Source organism: Desmodus rotundus, chromosome 4 (genome assembly GCF_022682495.2).
Source record: "Desmodus rotundus isolate HL8 chromosome 4, HLdesRot8A.1, whole genome shotgun sequence".
In the NCBI taxonomy this organism is placed as follows: domain Eukaryota; kingdom Metazoa; phylum Chordata; class Mammalia; order Chiroptera; family Phyllostomidae; genus Desmodus; species Desmodus rotundus.
This window is the reverse complement of record NC_071390.1, coordinates 77,766,538-77,785,182: the sequence shown is the minus strand read 5'-3', so window position 1 is coordinate 77,785,182 and position 18,645 is coordinate 77,766,538. Positions and strand designations below refer to the sequence as shown.

The following is an 18,645-nucleotide window of genomic DNA, read 5'->3' as shown; positions in this document are numbered from 1 at the left end:
GTCATTTAAGGCTGCTGTCTCCTTGTTGATTTTCTGTCAGGAAGTTCTATCCATTGAAGTCAAAGGGGTGTTAAAATCCCCAACTATGACTGTATTTCTGTCAATCTCTCCCTTTATGTCCTTTATGTCCATTGTTTTACATATTTCGACGCTCCCATGTTGGGTGCGTAAATGTTTACTAGGATTATATCCTCTTGTTGGGTTGTTCCCTTTATCATTATGTAGTGTCCTTTGTCTCTTACTACAGCCTTGGTTTTAAAGTCTATTTATGTCGGATATAAGTATTGCTACTCCAGCTTTTTTCCCCCCCCTTCCCATTTGCATGAAATATCTTTTTCCATCCCTTTACTTTTAGTCTGTGTGTATCTTTTGATCTGAGGTGGGTCTCTAGGAGGCAGCATATATATGGGTCTTGTTTTCTTATCCATTCAGCTACCCTATGGCTTTTAGGTGGAGCATTTAAGCCATTTACATTTAAGATGATTATTGATAAATACATATTTAGTGCCATTGTGTTAGACTATTTTCCTGTTTTTCTTCTTAAAGCAAGCCCTTTAACATTCGTTGCAGTACTGGTTTGGTGCTAACAAACTTCTTTAGCTTTTTCTTGTCTGGAAAGCTCCTTATTTCTCCTTCAATTTTAAATGATAGCTTTGTTGGGTAAAGTAGCCTTAGTTGTAGGTCCTTGCTTTTCATCACCTAAAATATTTCATGTCTCTCCCTCTGGCCTGAAATGGTTTCGTTGAGTAGTCAGATGACAGTCTAATTGGTGCTCCCCTGTAGGTAACTACCTGCTTTTCTCTTGTGGCTATTAGCATTCTCTCCTTGTCTTTAGGCCTTGCCATTTTAATTATAATGTGTCTTGGTGTAGGCCTCTTTGGGGCCAACTTTTTTGGGACTCTGAGCTTCCTGGACTTTTGTGTCTTTTTCCTTCACCAGATTAGGGAAGTAGATCTACAAGACTCTGGTACACACCTAAGTCAAACTCTGCTTATGACTGGCCCTGGGCAGCCTGTTTGGGGCTATCAGCAATCCACAGTGTGTGGCTCCCTCTGATGGGCCTGTGTGTGCAGAAATAACCAGGCTGCCCACCAAGGCTGGCTTTTATCAGAACTAGGCCTGGGAGAGGGTCAGCTGAAGTCTCCGAGCTCCCAGTGATCCACCTCTGCCTGAAGGCTTTCTGTAGGGTTAATCAGTGAATGTCTCCTCAGCAGTAGGGCTTAAGCCCCACAGGGTAGGGCAGAATAACTCCTGTGGGTGGGGCTACTGCTTCCCCTCACCCTGATGCCATTGAGGGAGGAGTGCTCTGCCCGAGAAGATGACTCCTGCAGTATGGGGAATGGCTCAGCACAGGGACCCTGGTAGCTGTTCCTTCAGTTCTCTCCCCAGAGCCACCTGCCCCAGACTCTCACACATCTCTAGTCTACTCTGCCCTGTGTTGGAGCCCACAGTAAGTGGCTGCAAACAAAACTTGGTGTGTTGGACCTTTAAAAGGGTCTCTGCATCTCCAGCCATCTCTCCCTGATGGACAGAAACCCTGCTGCTTTTCACAGCCATGTTATTTGTGTTCCTTTTCCGGCTCTGGTGCTATAGGCTGGGGAGCCCAGTTTGGGATTTAGACCCCATACTTTTCACGGAGTATCCCCCAGCCGCTGAAATATCCCTCCAGCACTTCAGTTGTCATCTGTGGGAGCCCAGACAGCCCTCTCGCATCTCCTTTGCACTCCCTACCAGTCTCCTTATAGTGATGTGGCTTCTTCTGTCCCTCTGTGGTTATAAGGCTTCTCTCCAGCTAGTGGTCAGTTGGTTATTTGGCATATTTTTTCTATAATTTAGTTATAATTCCAGTTTGGTCTTGGGAAGTTAGTGTAGTTTCCACTTACTACTCTGTCAGTTGGGTCCTCTCCATCAAGGTGATACATTTAGAAGTAGGACCTTTGCGGGACCTTGGCAGAGCCCTCATGAATGGAATTAGTGCCTTTATAAAAGACATCCAGGAAAGCTCCCTTGTCCCTTCCACTGTGTGAGGTTACAATGAGAAAACCTGTCTTAGGAGGAAAGGGGCTCCCATCAGACACTGTATTTACCAGCAACATGATTTCTGACTTCCCAGCCTTCGAAACTGTAAGAAATAAAATTATATTGTTTATGAGCCACCCAGTCTCTGGTATTTTGCTATAGCAGCCTGAATCAGCCTCTCCAACTCAATTCTCCATTTGCTAGATACTGAGTCCCCTCCTTTCCCTTAAATTCCTTTCTAATCCAGACCCTGAGGCATAATTTTCTCATTTCCTCCTTACTTTTCCAATTATTCCTTTAGTATAATTAAGATACCTTTTTTCTGTCATCTTCTCATGAGCCTTTCCAGAAATTGTATGAAGTTCAACCTTTTATTACTATTTGTGGTTTTACCATCATTTATAACTCACTCCCATTTCTAAGATTTACTTACTGTATTTTGCCATGTATAATGAGCACTTTTTAGCCCAAATTTTTGAGGGAAAAAATAAGGGTGAGCATTATGCATGGGTAATACTAATTCCATCTCTATAAATGTTTATAAGTAAATATAATGTTATAGTAATAAATATAAGTAAATAAAAAATTGAATTAAAAAATTAAAGCAAAAGATTTTTTTCCTAAAAGTTTGGGCCCAAAACATGGGTGCATATTATTCACAGAAACGCGTTATACACGGCAAAATATGGTATATTCATTTCTCTTATACTACTCTTCTATATTTCCATACTCCTTTGATTTATGAACTACTAGAAGTTGAAAGTTATCAACATAAAATCTTTTATATTCCCTCTCCTCTTGTATTTGCAAAGCTACTTCCTTTTCCTTATTCAAAGTGTTCCCAAAATTATTCCTCCATGATTCATTAGTTTTTCTTATTTAGGAGAATAATTGCCTCTTGCCTTCTTCAAGCATTATCCTATAAACCTCCAATATGAGTCTCAAAAATCCAAGAAGCCGCACTCATAACCTAAATGCTGCCTATCTAAATGAAATAATAACAAATAAGGTTAGTGAGCCATGTATGTATCAAATAATCAAATAATCATCAATGATTTTCCAATAGCATTCCATTAAAACACATACACACACATGATTGAGACAAAAACTAACAAACTTTTTATTTTTCTCAATCTCTACAGCTTCTTTTGATTATGGCAGTAAGAGGTGTAGTTCAGGGACCTACATAAAAGTGAGTGAAGAAAATTTTATTATTAATCACAACATGAAATTAACATGACATCCCATTAGAATTGAACCAGGGTAAATGATGCTGTTATAAAATTTGTACTTCTCACATTCATTTCAAGGAAAATAGTACATAGTAGGGCTCTTCTAGGTCTTATAAACTAATCTCAGTCAACTTTTTAAAAAAATAGTAAATAGTATTAACATATATTCTCAAACTGTGCTAAGGAGGAGTTAGAAAGGCAACTATGAAATCTATAGCGATAACAACGAACAGGTTTAGAACTGTTTTGTTAAGAATATTAAGATGTTAAGAACCACGTTCCTATTTTACCTGTTACATAAGTGCACCTTTTTCACCGATGAGGCAATTGAGGATGCAACAATGATTTGCAAGTGTTTTAAGTAACATGTTTGATCAGGATGCAAATATGCTTCCTTTCCCAATTTTGTCTCTTCCAGAGCAGAAATAAATAACTGTCTTTTGTATGCAGGCAGCTAATATTTTGAAATTCAGCTGCTGTAATCTTCTAACTCATAATTAAAAGAGGGCTGAATTATTATTAGGAATAAGTCTTTGAAATACTTCCAGTTTTTAAAATACCAAGGCTTCTGAATAAGTTCTCAAACTTGTCTTTCTATTTTAGTACACAACTTGATAAACATAACACATTAGATCTGTATCACAGTAATTTCTTCTCTCAACTACATTTTGCCCTCAATAAGGGTAGGAGTTATAATTTCAAACAATTTCTACATATAAAGCATCTTTAAATTAGTTTCCTTTTCACTGAACTGAGATTTCTCCCTTCAATTCTGTGCCTGTGAAAGGTAATCTGAACACACACATATATACTTGCATACATGAAAGTAAGTTCCTTTTACCATTAGAATAATAAAACTAGACTACAGGAACAACTCTGTGAAGACAGTCCAGACTTCCTTAGAAGTCCTCCTCTAGCATGAGGAAGGCAGGTGCAGTTCACTGAAGGATGTGATGAGGCTGTAATAAGTCTTTTCATCATCTGTTAGTCCTGCATTGCCAGGTCTTATCACCACAGCTACATGTACATCTGCTTTCTCAGCAGCACTGGCCTCTGTGAAAAACCAAAATATATGTCAGAAACGTCAAAATATGATCTCTGAGATTTGCTTCAAAGTAATCAGGAGATGTGGGAATGTAAGAAACAAGTTTGGCCCTGATTGGACCACTGCTGAAGCTAGAAGATGGGCATGTGGTCACTGACTGTATTTTTCTCTCAAATAATTTTTAATTTTTCTGTAATACAAAAATTTTATAATTGTACTTGACAGACTAGAATGGCAATACATCCAGACTTCTGAGTTTTATTAAGTACATATGAATGCAGAAGGACAGAACCATGTTCTGTCTACAACATTCCTCTATTTCCTCCCAGTAGTCCTACAGAGAACGGAACTGTTTCCCACAGAGCAGCCTGTCAGGAAAAATACCAATTAAATAGATATGGGACAAACAGAATCCTAGGGCCTAATCAGGACAAAATACTTGTTCTCACATCCGGAGCCCAAATGTGTCATAACCCCTGACTAGACTGCCCATCTTCTTTTGCCTCACAAATTCCCACTCTTTGAAATTCAATTCAAATAGCTCATCTCCCAGAAGCACAATTACAGGATCCTATGTGCTCCTTTAACACCCTGTATTTAGTTCCATCACAACCACGTGAGTTGGCAGTTATTATCTGTTGTCTCTCTCCTCCCTCAATAGACTGAGATCAGTGACTGCATGGTAGGTAGAAATAAAAATAAGACTAGTAAAACAAAACTAGGTAAGCTAGATATTGCAGGAAATATCTCTAAAACGCCTTAGGTTACAATTCAGTTTGTTTCCACCTGAAAGATAACAGCTAATATATTAATTTAGCATCTACTATGTACCAGGTACTGTTGTTCTAGGAACAGAGAACAAAACAAAGCTCCTGCCTTCATGGAGCTCCCATTCTCATCTAAATGTTCACAACAACCCTGAGGTAGTTAGTATTACTATCCCCAGTCTACAGATAGGGAAACTGAGAGCTAGCAAGAAGTGGTAGAGCTGAGTCTGAAATTGGTAATTTGCCTCTGTGGTCTCCTCTAGAATGAAGGTCAGCAAATTACAGCCTGCCACTTGTTTTTGTAAACATAATTTTATTGGAACACAGCCACACCCATTCATTTGTGTATTATCTGTGGCTGCGTTCACACTACAAGGGCAGAGCTGGAGAGCTGTGACAGAGGCTGTATGCCTGCAAAGCCTACAGTACGTACTATCTGGCCTTTACGGAGTAAGTCTGCCAACTCCTGCTCTAGAGTACTACCGCTCCAAGTGTGGTCCATGGACCAGCAGTGAGGGAATCACCTGCAAGCTTGTTTAAAAAAGCAGAATCTCAGGTCCCCGATGTGGAACTACAGAATTAGGATCTGCAGAGGATGAGTTTTGATCAGAAATTTCAAAGCAAAGAAATTAGCAAGAAAGCATACATTCTAAGCAGACATAAAATAGCTGTGGAAATAGTGGAAGAATGGGAGCCCCAACACAGGTCAGAAAGTTAGGGCATACTTGGATAAATAGAATAAAACTGGGAAAGAATCTGAAATACATTCTATGGAATTTAGATTTGGTATTAAAAAAAAATCCCTAGTAGTTTCTCAACCTTTGAAGAAAGGTCACAGCATCTGAATGGATCAAGGGCAGTGGTGTTGAGAGAGATAAGTTCCAATTCCCACAGAGAAAAGTGGGACAGAGCTTTCTCTTCCTCCTCCCTACCTCAAGTGTCTATCTTCTCCTCTTTCTGTGAAAGGGATGCTATCTTCCCAGGAAATACAAGTGCTAAACATTCCCTTCCCAGGCAAATTCTGCATATGCCATTCATTCCAGCAGAAGAGGCAGTTGCCTCCCACTCCCAGTTCCCAGCCAAGTGCCTCAAGCAAAGGTCTCCTTCTAATGAGCAATCCGGGATCTCCACTAAGTTGAGCCATCATGATCCACGATCCATGACCACGTGGGCCTTGACACTAGCAAATGACATTCAGTGTCTTACCTAGATCACCACAAAGCGAGTTTTTCCCTAAGCATATATTTGCTCTATTCATATAATATTGAGACACTTAACTAATACTTGACTTAAAACCCTGGACCCCTTTCCTTTCCTCCAAAGGGAGAAAGTCTTTCAGTTCTCTTTTATACCTGGGTACTATTGAGTTGGCCAAAAATGTTTGTTTGGTTTTTTCCCCTAAGATGGCTCTAATAGTGCTTAGTTGTCTTTTTCATTCAAAACAATTTTGTTAGAATGCACTGTGACAGCTGTAATATCAGTATGCATTTAAATAAAAAAACTTATCAAAATTGGTGAATTTTTCTGTAGCCATTTTAATTTTGAAGATGGAAGAAAATATGCAACATTTTTGACAAATTGTGCTTTATTATTTCAAGGAAGGTAAAAATGCGACTGAAATGCTAAAAAAGATTTGCTCAGTGTATGGAGGAGGTACTGTGACTGAATTAATGTGTCAAAAGTGGTTTGTGAAGTTTCATGCTAGAGATTTCTCGCTGGATGATGTGCCACAGTTGGGTAGATTAGTTGAAGTTGATAGAGAACAAGTGGAGACATTAATTGAGAACAGTCAATGTTATACCATGCGGGAGATAGCCGACATACTCAAAATATCCAAATCAATAAAGTTACTAGTGAAAGTGAAAAATGTGTTTTATTTGGCAGAAAAAACTAAACAGACTTTTTGGCCAATCCAATATTGGGGATATCACTTGGTCTTCCATTTTGCCTTGGCAATAGAAGTCTGGGCACCTGGTACCAAAACACAGGTTCAGAGATAATAGACAAGATCTAGACAGGCCGTCAGCTGCCTGGCCCCATCCCAGCTACAGATGGGCCCAGTTCTGGTCCTACTACAGGGCATGGGGCTTGTAGAAGTCTAGGGGCAGGAATAAAACCTCTTTGTGGAGGACTCCCAGGGAGCCAATTTCATTGTGAGGCCAACCTAAGGACCATCTCTAGTCTGTTAAAAAGAATAGGGAGTAATATCTGTGACTGCATCCTGAGGAAATGGCTGAAGGAAGAAGGAAAGACCTGAATGACAACTAGACCAAAAAAATGTGGCTAAAAAACAAGACTATGAAGAAACTATAAGTGGTTTTAGGGCAGGGACTGTAATTATTAATAGTAACCTAAAGGTGGGGGATAGGACAAGGTACTGGGGATCATATAGTGCTCAGGACAGGCTGACTTTGTGGGGAACTCCAGCCACAAAGCAGATTCCTAATTCTAAGCCTACAGAAACTTACCATTCAAAAATGCTAAGGAAATTAAATATAGGACAAACCACAGGTTTTCATCTACCATAGCCCCCTTTATCTGAATTAAAGCAATTTACAGATTAAACCTAACAAATTCATCAAAACAAGGCCTGCCTTCCTTCCATAAGTAGCAAAATTATCATTCCTCATAGAAACTGCTGGTGCATCCCTAAATATGTAGACAATAAAGTCACCTCCCCACCTCACCACTTTAAGCCCCCAAAAACCATTCAAAGAAGAGGGTATATTATAGCTTTGACCCAGTAAAAGGTTTCTATACAGAAATATGATAGGCAAACATTTACAGTTCAAAGTAGAGGCCAGGTGAAATGCTTGCTGTTACAGCTAATGCTTGCTGATGGTACATTTAAGTGGCCTGGCTACCTAGTTACACAATGAACCTGAAGTAGTGTGTCCATGCATCTGTCTCTCACCTTCAGTGCAGCCAGACATGCAAATTTAAAGCTTTCCAAGATGTTGAAAACGGAGACACTAGTTGGCAGAAACCCTTAAACCCTGAAGCTGACCCAAGTCAGGACATGCAGGATGGGGGCTGATCCTCACTAAATACTGTCTTCCTAGGTCAAAAATTCCAACCTAGATTCAGCAAGGTCTGAAATTTAACAAAGGTATTCATGATTACTGAATGTCTACTGTATGTCAGGTGAAATTAAGCCTGTTTTACCCCTCTTTCTCTGAAAAACGTAACTTACTGAAGGCATTAAATGATCCATGCTGGTTAAGATTATTTTTCACAACTGCTTAGCAAATTAGTACTTGCTTATGAAATACCTACAACTCTTGGACTTCCGGCCAAGATGGAGGCATAGGTAGACACACTTTGCCTCCTTGCACAACCAAAAGACGGACAACAATTTAAAAACAAAAAACAACCAGAACTGACAGAAAATCGAACTGTATGGAAATCCGACAACCAAGGAGATAAAGAAGAAACATTCATCCAGACCGGTAGGAGGGGCGGAGACAGGCAGCCAAGCAGAGAGGACTGGTGGCAAGGCAGTGGGGCTGGTGGACCCAGCGAGGTGGCGGATTGTGGAGCAGGGTGGGCAAAGCGGCCGGCGAGGCAACAGAATGCGCAACCCAGAGTTCCAGCTCTGGGAAATAAAGCTTCAGACCACTGACTGAAAACACCTGTGGTGGCTGAAGCAGCAGCGAGGGAAACTCCCAGCCTCATAGGAGTGTTCATTGGAGAGACCCACAGGGTCCTAGAGCGTGCACAAGCCCACCCACTCGGGAATCAGCAACAGAAGGGCCCGATTTGATTGTGGGTAGTGGGGGAAGTGACTGAAAACCAGCAGAGAGTGGAGCAAGTGCCATTGCTCCCTCTTGGACCCCTCCCCCACATACAGCCACCTGCGTTACCCCGCCCTGGTGAACACCTAAGGCTCCGCCCCTTTACATAACAGGGGCGCCAAGACCAAAAAAAAAAAAAAAATGGCCGAAATGAAAGAACAGATCAAAGCTCCAGACAAAATACAACTAAGCAGCGAACAGACAGCCAACCTATCAGATGCACAGTTCAAAACACTGGTAATTAGGATGCTCACAGAATTGGTTGAATTTGGTCACAAATTAAAAGAAAAAATGAAGGCTATGCTAAGAGAAACAAAGGAAAATGTACAGGGAACCAATAGTGATGCGAAGGAAACTGGGACTCAAATCAACGGTATGGACCAGAAGGAAGAAAGAAACATCCAACCAGAAAAGAATGAAGAAACAAGAATTCGGAAAAATGAGGAGAGGCTTAGGAACCTCCAGGACATCTTGAAACGTTCCAACATCCGAATATATAGGGGTACCAGAAGGAGAAGAGGAAGAACAAAAAATTGAAAACTTATTTGAACAAATAATGAAGGAGAACTTCCCTAATCTGGCAAAGGAAATAGACTTCCAGGAAGTCCAGGAAGCTCAGAGAGTCCCAAAGAAGCTGGACCCAAGGAGGAACACACCAAGGCACATCATAATTATATTACCCAAGATTAAAGATAAGGAGAGAACCTTAAAAGCAGCAAGAGACACAGGTACCTACAAAGGACACAGTTACCTACAAAGGAGTTCCCATAAGACTGTCAGCTGATTTCTCAAAAGAGACCTTACAGGCAAGAAGGGGCTGGAAAGAAGTATTCCAAGTCATGAAAGGCAAAAACCTACATCCAAGATTGCTCTATCCAGCAAAGCTATCATTTAGAATGGAAGGGCAGATAAAGTGCTTCTCAGATCAGGTCAAGTTAAAGGAGTTCATCATCACCAAGCCCTTCTTATAGGAAATGTTAAAGGGATTTATCTAAGAAAAAAAAGATAAAAAATATGAACAGTAAAATGACAGCAAACTCAGTTATTAACAATCACTCCTAAAACAAAAACAAAAGCAAACTAAGCAAACAACTAGAACAGGAACAGAACCACAGAAATGGAGATCACATGGAGGGTTATCAACAGGGGAGGGGGAGAGAGGGGGGAAAGGTACAGAGAATAAGTAGCATAAATGGTAGGTAGAAAATAGGGAGAGGGTAAGAATAGTATAGGAAATGTAGAAGCCAAAAAACTTATATGTATGACCCATGGACATGAACTAAAAGGGTGGAGTGTGAGTGGGAGGGGGTGTGCAGGGCAGAGTGGAGTGAAGGGGGGAAAATGGGACAACTGTTAATAGCATAATCAATAAAATATACTTTAAATAAATAAATACATACATACATACATACATACATACATACATCTCTTCCCTAACACAACAACCCAAAAGGTCAAGGGTCAGAAGTAGAAAAAATATATTCATACACACTCACAGGTGAGAAGCCTTTGCCAGCAGCCTAGATTGCCTTTGGGCCCTATCTCTGAAAGTTCTAGTGAATGAGAATGGCTTTAGTTCTGTGACAAGAGACAGAGGGCTGAAGGGAGGAATACTGCCAACAAATGCTGAAGCTGCCTCCAAGGGGCCCCAGAGCCAAGTGGAGCCGACTAGGCAAGAGACAACTTCCTGACCTCTGCGTCTTTTCCCCAGTACCTTTCCCCAGCCTTCAGCACAGCGCCGGAGGAGCTGCACAGTACACAAAGCCCTGTTCTGGGTGTGAAAGGAAGGTGAAACTTACAACCCAAGGCAAGTGGAAGAAATGTAAATATACAGAACTACCTTCAAATACAAGGGCAATTGTAAACACACCAAGAGTAGGCCCCTTAGGAAATGCACAACTCTAGGAATGAGCATGAAATCAAAAGCAGGCGCCAGGTGGGGGATTGTAGGAAAGCCTTATCAACTAGGGCTCTCAGGTAAGAATGGCAGAGATCACTGCCCCCAGCACCTTCCACCTCTTTATCTGCTGTTGTGTTTCTTTATTCACTACTGTTTCCCTCTATAATTCTGTGAAGGACTCTTGAGAACATGTTTTAAACCACCCTTGAAATCGCCTAAATTGCCAAAAAAGAACAGCATATATTGTTTAGTGCATCTGGTAATGTACCATATAAAATAAAGAGAGCCATGCTGGGTAAAAAATGCTGTCTTTAAACAGGGGGATCATGAGGGATGCCTGCGGGCCTGAGACGGTCCTAGGGAAGGCAGGGGTAAGGCACCTAGTCACCACAGGGCAGTTGGTGTTCATCAATCAGAATGACAATGAGGCAAAAATCACTCAAACTAGAGTCCTCTTTCTCTTTTTATGGCTGTGTATATGTGATCTCACTGCTGTTAAATATATTTGCTACAGGTCCACTGTGACTTTATTTTCCTTAACTAGCCATGCACCTACCGTCATATTCTTGTATGCATGCTCACTCCCTTAAGTCATCCTTTCTTATTTTTTCATTTCATCTGTGTGTGTGTGTGCATGTACAGAGGGGTGGGTAGGGAACCATGAATAAAGAGAAAATGAGAAGAGTTGGTCTTTCCAATGCCACTTCCCCACACACAACCCCCAAGAACTGGTAAATGGAAAGAGAGGTGACTTGGCTGGTTCATTGCCTCTTTTGATAAAACTTCCAAGGGTCTACACATATGCTTTCTTTAAAGAGGCAACGTGTTTACAGTGCCAGCCTCAGTTCCCATCCTGGAGCAGGAAGTCAGATTACTCACCTGGAGTGATGTCTGTAAGAAACAAGATATTGCTGGTTGAGCACCCAATACTGTCTGCAATCTTTCGATAACTCTCACTCTCCACTTTGTGTCCAATCTTGGTATCAAAGTGACCATCAATAAGCTGAACATAAAAATGGAAAAGACTGACACTATAAGTGCACTTGTAACCTGGACCCTTTGTCTCTCATCCCTTGTCTCTGAAATATATAACAATCAGAGTAACTTCACTCACTCAGTACACAACTGAAAATCTACTTAACAGATTACTCTGTGAGGGCTACAAAAAGTACATACAAAGCTTTTATAGCAATATACATTTGAAAGAAGACAACTACCAGTTCAACACACATAAGATCATTTTATAATCTATTTGTTTTTCTTTCATTAGTATTAATTTTTTATCCAAAATCTTTAAAAGTACACATGCCCTACTTTCTACCCTTAAAATACTATTTGCACTCAAACTACTTACTAGACTAGGTTTCACTCCTGAAGAAAAATTCTGAACATTGATTGTCCTTTAGACCCCAGAAAGAACAGATTTCTCTAACCTGCTTCATTAATAAGATGTTACTTTACTTTCAACAACCTTTCATTTTCTGATTAAAACGTTTTGAAATTCTACCCAAGAGATAGTGTATACCCTTGCCATCTTAGAAATAATTGGGGCCAAATGTGTCACCTGCTAATTTAACCAACAGTAATTAAAAACAAGTCCATATTAAGGATGAGCTTTTATAATGGAATCTCTTCAGTATTTTCAGAACTTTTCACAAACTAAAAAACAAGCCTAACAATCACTCAAAGGCACATTAATGTAATATTATGATTTTTTTTAACCTATAAAAAGTTAAAATTGGTTTTGCATTTTTTTCCTATAAGTTCTACCTCATTTAGTAACTGGAAAATAGTTTTCACTATCGAACTCAGTAGATAATTATCATGTCCTATCTTCACCTTATTGTTTGTCATACCAGGGAGAGCAGAAAAGGATTACATCTGTATTCAGAGGACAACAGTTACCAATAATTTAAATTTTTTTTACTGATTTAATTTTTGATTTAGACCTAATATAAAAAGAAAGTTCTAAAATGAGAATTCACAAAGCCAAAGTGTTCTCTGTATACAGTAGAAGCTCAATAAATATTTAATTTAAAAAATAGTTGGCTGAGTAACCTACTGTGTATCACTAAATTCACTGTGCATTGATTGAGTTAGCATTTCTTTTTGAGGCCCTAAATGTATTCCCTTCTTCCAATGACCAGTCTGTCCTCCAGGGGGCGTAGGGGTGGATGGTGGGACAGAGGGCTAACAAGAATTTTTTCATGAACAAGAAATTTAACAGGTGGCCTTCATTGTTTAATATTATACCCAGTTCTCTTACATAAGAATGCTGGTTCTCCCTGGCCAGGTGGTTCAGTTGGTTGGATTGTCATCCCTTACACCAAAAGGTTGTGGGTTCCATCCCCAGTAAGGGCACATAGTCACACCTAGGTTGCAGGTCTGATCCCCAGTCAGGGTGTACAGGAAGCAACCAATCAATGTTTTCCTTTCACATCTTTATCTCTGTCTCTGTCTCTCTCTCCCTCCCTCTCTAAAATCAATAAACACATCCTCAGGTGAGGATTAAAGATAAAATTATATTACATTAAAAAAAGAATGTTAGGTCTGCTCAAATAAAATCTGTGTCTCTCCGAAATACTAGAAACAATCAATGCACCTTTACTCTGCTGCATTCAAGAACTCCGGGGGTTTTTTGTTGTTTTTGGATAGTGACATGTATCACTATTTTACACTTTACCTGCTACTTTAAACAACCAAAAGAAAAGCACGCCATTAGCTTCCTTTGGGCCAACGATTTCCTAATATTGGCAAGATAGCTGATTTACAAGCTAGCTATGGTTCTGGTACTACCATCACCAAATCACTTAGAGTGGATGTTTAAAAATGCAGATTCCTGACTCCCTACCCCAGCCCTGCCAATTCAGATTTTCTGGGAAGCAGGGCCCAGGGATCTACATTTTAAACAAACTCCCAAGGTGATCCTTATACACAACAAAGTGTACGAATCATTGGTGCAAAGGTTGGTAACAGAACATTTTGCCCTTGCCTATAACGTATTCCCCAGTTTTTCCACGTTCCTGTACAAAGAGCTTAGCATATATAAATGCAATTACCTGAATGCTGATTTAGCCTGTAACTGTAGCATATTCCCTTAACATTCATATTTCATGCTTTGATTGTGTCAAAGAACAAAGTGATTAGGTAACCTACCTCAAGAATATCTCCCTCTGTAGAATACCCAAATAATAGTTTCTGTGCCTCTACACTCCCTGAAGAATAAACATACACCTTCATTCCAGCCTCTCTCCACTTCCTGACTGCTGGAACTACATCTTCAAAGAATCTGGAGAAAAAAAAAGTTAAAATGCAGGAACACGTTACTAGCCAGATGAAAAACAGTCAAAATAGTTGTCACAAGTTTCTTTATTTGTGCCCAAAATGGTCACCATGAGAAGCAACTCCATAAGACTTCATCTGCAGATCTAATAAGAGTATCAATGAAGTTCTAGGATCACAGCAGATCAGAAGCAACAATTTAGGTGGAAAGAAGAATAGTTTTTGACAGCCCCACTAATGACAGTCAAAAATTACAGGTAACAGGATGAAATAAGTAATTTTTTTAATCCTCGCCTTAGGACATGCTTATTGATTTTATAGAGGGGGGAAAGTAGGAAGAGAGAGGGAGAGAAACACTGATGTGAGAAACACTGACTGGTTGCCTCACACATGTGTCCCAATCGGGGACCAAATCCACAACCTAGGCATGTGCCCTGACCAGGAATCAGACCTGTGAGCTTTATAGGTTTACACAATGACACTCCAATGAACTGAGCCACACTGACCAGGACAAAAAGTGACTTTTTAAGTTCCCAAAGAACTCAAAAAAGCAAACAATAATATTGTACTATTAGGTAATATTTGATGTAATACATGACAAGAGAAGGTTAAATTATGTCTGGTGTGCCTTAAGAAAGCATGGGAATGCTTTTAGAAAGATCTGTACCCAAACAAAAGAAAACATGTTTGGGGGCTCAAAGCTATTAATTTTTGATTATCTATAAAATGGAACTGTATTTCCTGAGAACTAAGAAAACCTAAAGTTTTACTACACAGAAAAAAGATTATATATCAAATCAGATAAGCAACTTGTACCATCTCACATTTGCTAATCAGCAGTGTCTGTTTTTCTAATTCCTGACATTGTCTTGTTTACCGATTCTATTCTATCTATTCTATTCAGTGGTGGAAATATCACAGAACATGGATGAAAAGAGAAGCACAAGGAAGTTGGGATGTGGAGCTAGTCATCCTTAAAAAGAGTGAAAAATGTCAAAGAAATCTTCTACTGGATAAAACAGCTTAATATGTTGCACTAATTGAAGAAAAGAGATTCACTAGTTCAAAACCAGCACACATAACTGTGAGTTACTTTGTACTTACAGAGACAGAATTTTTCCATGTTGAATATGCAGATTGTTATTGCTCCAAAGCAGAGCTTAGAAGTCTAAGATAACTTATTTCAAGTCTCTGGTTTTTTAATTGAGGAACCAAGACCAAGAGAAGGAAGGGCTAAGTAATACAAGCATAGTCTCCTGGCTCCACTCTTCTGAATGTTTTACAAAGCAATCTAGCTGATATTCCCATATCACTGGCCTATCCTAACCTTCCAATGCACCCTTTAAAAGGTGGAAGCTCCTTGTAAAGTATATAAAGAAATGGCATCTCATTTGCAAACAACAAAAGAAACATAGGCAGCTAGAAATGGTCTTGGATCTTAGAGTTTACATCAGGCAATGGTCTAAACCCCTTAGTCACAGTGCCTTATTAAGAATATCTTAGCAACATAGGACTCCTGAGTCTCCTCCAGCAAGAGTGCTCAGGAACTCCACAACCAAGACCAAAGATATGTGGAAGGTGCTCAAAAGAGCACAAAACAGAACCGTGCTGCTGACACTCTGAGTACCCCCAGAGTGACGGGGTGCAGAAATATAGTTTTTGCTTCTCTACCAGAACAGAAAACAGGTCCTGGGAAGCAGCCCAACAGTGCTGTTACTCTTATACAAAGGATCAAATATAACTTATTTAAAAAGTGACCGTTTTCTAGGAAGCCGTTTCAAACTGGGATTAAAAGTCCTTCAACCATCCCACAAAGACAAACATCAGGTTTGGGGAATTTAGCTGGATGAAATGTTTTATCCCAGCTTTGAAAACAAAACATTCATTTGTTAGAATAAAAAGAATGTTGATTTTATCTATTTCACTAGTCAAGCAACACTGGAGAAAGAGGACCAGCAGAAAATGTATTTGGTTTTGAGGCTGGTGAAGTATTCAGAGTTATGGGAACAGCTACATACTCTGCTTTCACGCGCCCTGCTGCGAATGCTGCCCTCCACATGTGGCCCTGCAGCTGTTTCAGCGCTGTAGTCTTCCGGTCCAGAGACATCTGCCAGCACACATTATCTACCACAGCCTGGATCGTGTGTTGCAAGTCATCTGCCCCATTCTCAGATGCAGCAGGGATAGGAACAGCCCCAACCAGGTGGGAGTCCTCTTCAGCCTTCAAGTCATAAACAACATGAAGTTTGTTTCTTTCTCATTTGAAAAAAGCACTTAAAATGATACCTGACAACCAAGCTGACCAACGAACATTCTCTAAATATCTTTAGCACCAAGCACTGTTACAAATTAAAAGTATCTTACATTTTGGGGCTGACCTGAATGATTCCTAAAAGAAACTGGATTATAATTAGTAATTTACATTTACCTTTCCTGTACTGTTAAAGCTGAAATTTAAACCAAGAGGCATGTATGTGAGAAGAGAGGCAGCACATGATAAAATGACATAAGACCTGGTTTATTGATTCACTTACTATGATCAACAAACCATGACTTCAGTTAAATCTGATCATTTTCTCTGCACTATAACTGAGGGAAAAAAACAAGGAAAACCTTTAAAATTAGTTCATGCCTGGAGTTCAATTAAAAGAAGCTAGTGAAGTAATGTCTGAGGTTGGTTCACATTCAGTTTCCTGCCATCCACATCTTACAAAAACTCTTAACAGCTACTTGGAACACTGACAATGTGACAACGCCTATGTCCAACATCTAAAGACTCAATGATTCATATCCTACAATGTGGGAATATGTATGCATGTTTCAACAAGAATTGAGAGAACAAAAAATGTAGAGGGGAGTGTTTCAAACTAACCATGAATTATCTAGAAAATCCAACAAACAGAAATACCCCAATGCCCCAGTAAGGATATGACTATATTTCTAATCCTAACTCTTTAACATTAAAAAATTCAGAGTATTCCATATTGTCCAATATAGAAAATTAACTAGAAAAAACTGCCAGAGAGTTAGCTCTGCACAAAATATTAAGATCTTTGACACTGAAGTAATTTTAATAAGAAAAACAACAAAACAGGAGATCCACAGCACACAGTGTGGAAGGGAAAAAAAGAGACTGAAAACTGGGCAGATTAAAGAATAAGTACATGAGACTCAGGTGGAAATGAGGGTGGGGCCAAGTGTGAGCTGAGGTAAGAGGTCTGGAGGCCGTGTACAGATGTGAGGGCCAGGGAGCACTGTGCAAGGCTCAGCAGGGACTCATGGCAGGAGCCATAGAAGAGTGGAGAAGGAGGTGATGAGGTGCTGTCACTCTGAGATATTAATGAAAAATGTGAAAAGACAGCACAAAACCTTTTGCATTCTACCCAGAAAGGGCTTGAGCATAAGTCTCTAAGCATCCTATTTCTAAGAAACTTGGGAATGTGGAAGCAATAGCATAGAAATGTCCCAACCTGTTTCCTCAAAAGACTGACATCCTGCTGACACTCCTCTTCTTCCCAATGTGTCTGCAAATACTCTTTAACATTTTCTTTGATGTAAGGAAATAAAATGTCCTGGTAAAAGAGCAAAAGAAGAAACAAGAATCAACTTTATTCATTTGCATGAGATTAAGCTCTTTAACAATCTCACCTTAGCTAATTGTAGCACATAAGTCACTGAAAATATGAAAATAGCAGCTGTGGATATATGAGTGAAACAGAAAACAAAAAATAAATGAACTAGATCAAGAATCAGTAAACCATGGCCCTTGGGCCAAATCTGTTCTACCTCTTGTTTTTGTGAATGAAGTTTATTGGAACACAGCCACATTCATACTTACATCTGAGTAGCATCTATGGCTACTTTGGGGCCACAATGGCAGAGTTGAGTGTTTACAACCAAGGTCACATGGCCTGCAAAGTCTGAACACTTACTATTCAGCCCTTTACAGAAAAAGTCTGCAGACTCTGGAACTAGATTGCTAGACCATCGGTCCTTAAAGGAGGGATCAAGTATATGTTGCTCATAGTTGTAACTCCAAGGCACACCACAGTATTCGGCACATGTACATACTCAAATGTCTGCTGAAAAAACAGTGTCCACGCATGACAAATGTTTTTAAAACAAAACCTGATCACCATGATTCCTGGTAATCAGACTACTTACTAGACTACCCTGTAAGAAAATGATGTGCAAAACAATTCAGAAATAACCTATCAGTAATCCATGCATTGGGATTATGATTTCTCTTAAGTCAAAATCTTTACATTTACTTGCAATTGTAGCATATATATCTTTTCAAATAAAATGTGACATTTCCAACAACTGTTTTGTGTCTACTATAGCCAAAATATGCTGGTCCCTGACTGAGGCATGGAGGAAAGAACGGAAAACATAAGTAAGTCACAGTCCCTATTCTCAGTAAGTTTAAGAATCTGGGGTGGGGTGGCAGGTAAACAAAGAATTATAATGGGGTACAATGGATAAGATAAACAGAACATGAGCAGAACATTGTGTGATTCCAGGCATAATGTCTCTTCAACAGTCTTAGGAATAACCAAACAGTCTTAAAAACATGACCTTAAGTAGACACTAAGTACACAATTCA

General features: G+C 39.7%; 1 protein-coding gene across 5 annotated transcripts in view; it reads right to left on the bottom strand.

Moving 5' to 3' along the window:
• Positions 1-3,115: 3,115 nt before the first annotated feature.
• ENOPH1 (enolase-phosphatase 1) overlaps positions 3,116-18,645 on the bottom strand; it is a 25,470-nt gene continuing 9,940 nt past the window's right edge. For all 5 annotated transcript variants that reach the window (XM_045183662.2, XM_045183661.2, XM_024574738.3 and 2 more), the window contains 5 exons: positions 17,510-17,611; positions 16,058-16,260; positions 13,914-14,046; positions 11,637-11,760; positions 3,116-4,304 (listed from right to left, as the gene is read on the bottom strand). In XM_045183662.2, the coding sequence (XP_045039597.2) occupies positions 4,165-4,304; positions 11,637-11,760; positions 13,914-14,046; positions 16,058-16,260; positions 17,510-17,611 (702 nt within the window). In that variant the 3' untranslated portion in view covers positions 3,116-4,164. The remainder of the gene's footprint in view (positions 4,305-11,636; positions 11,761-13,913; positions 14,047-16,057; positions 16,261-17,509; positions 17,612-18,645) is intronic.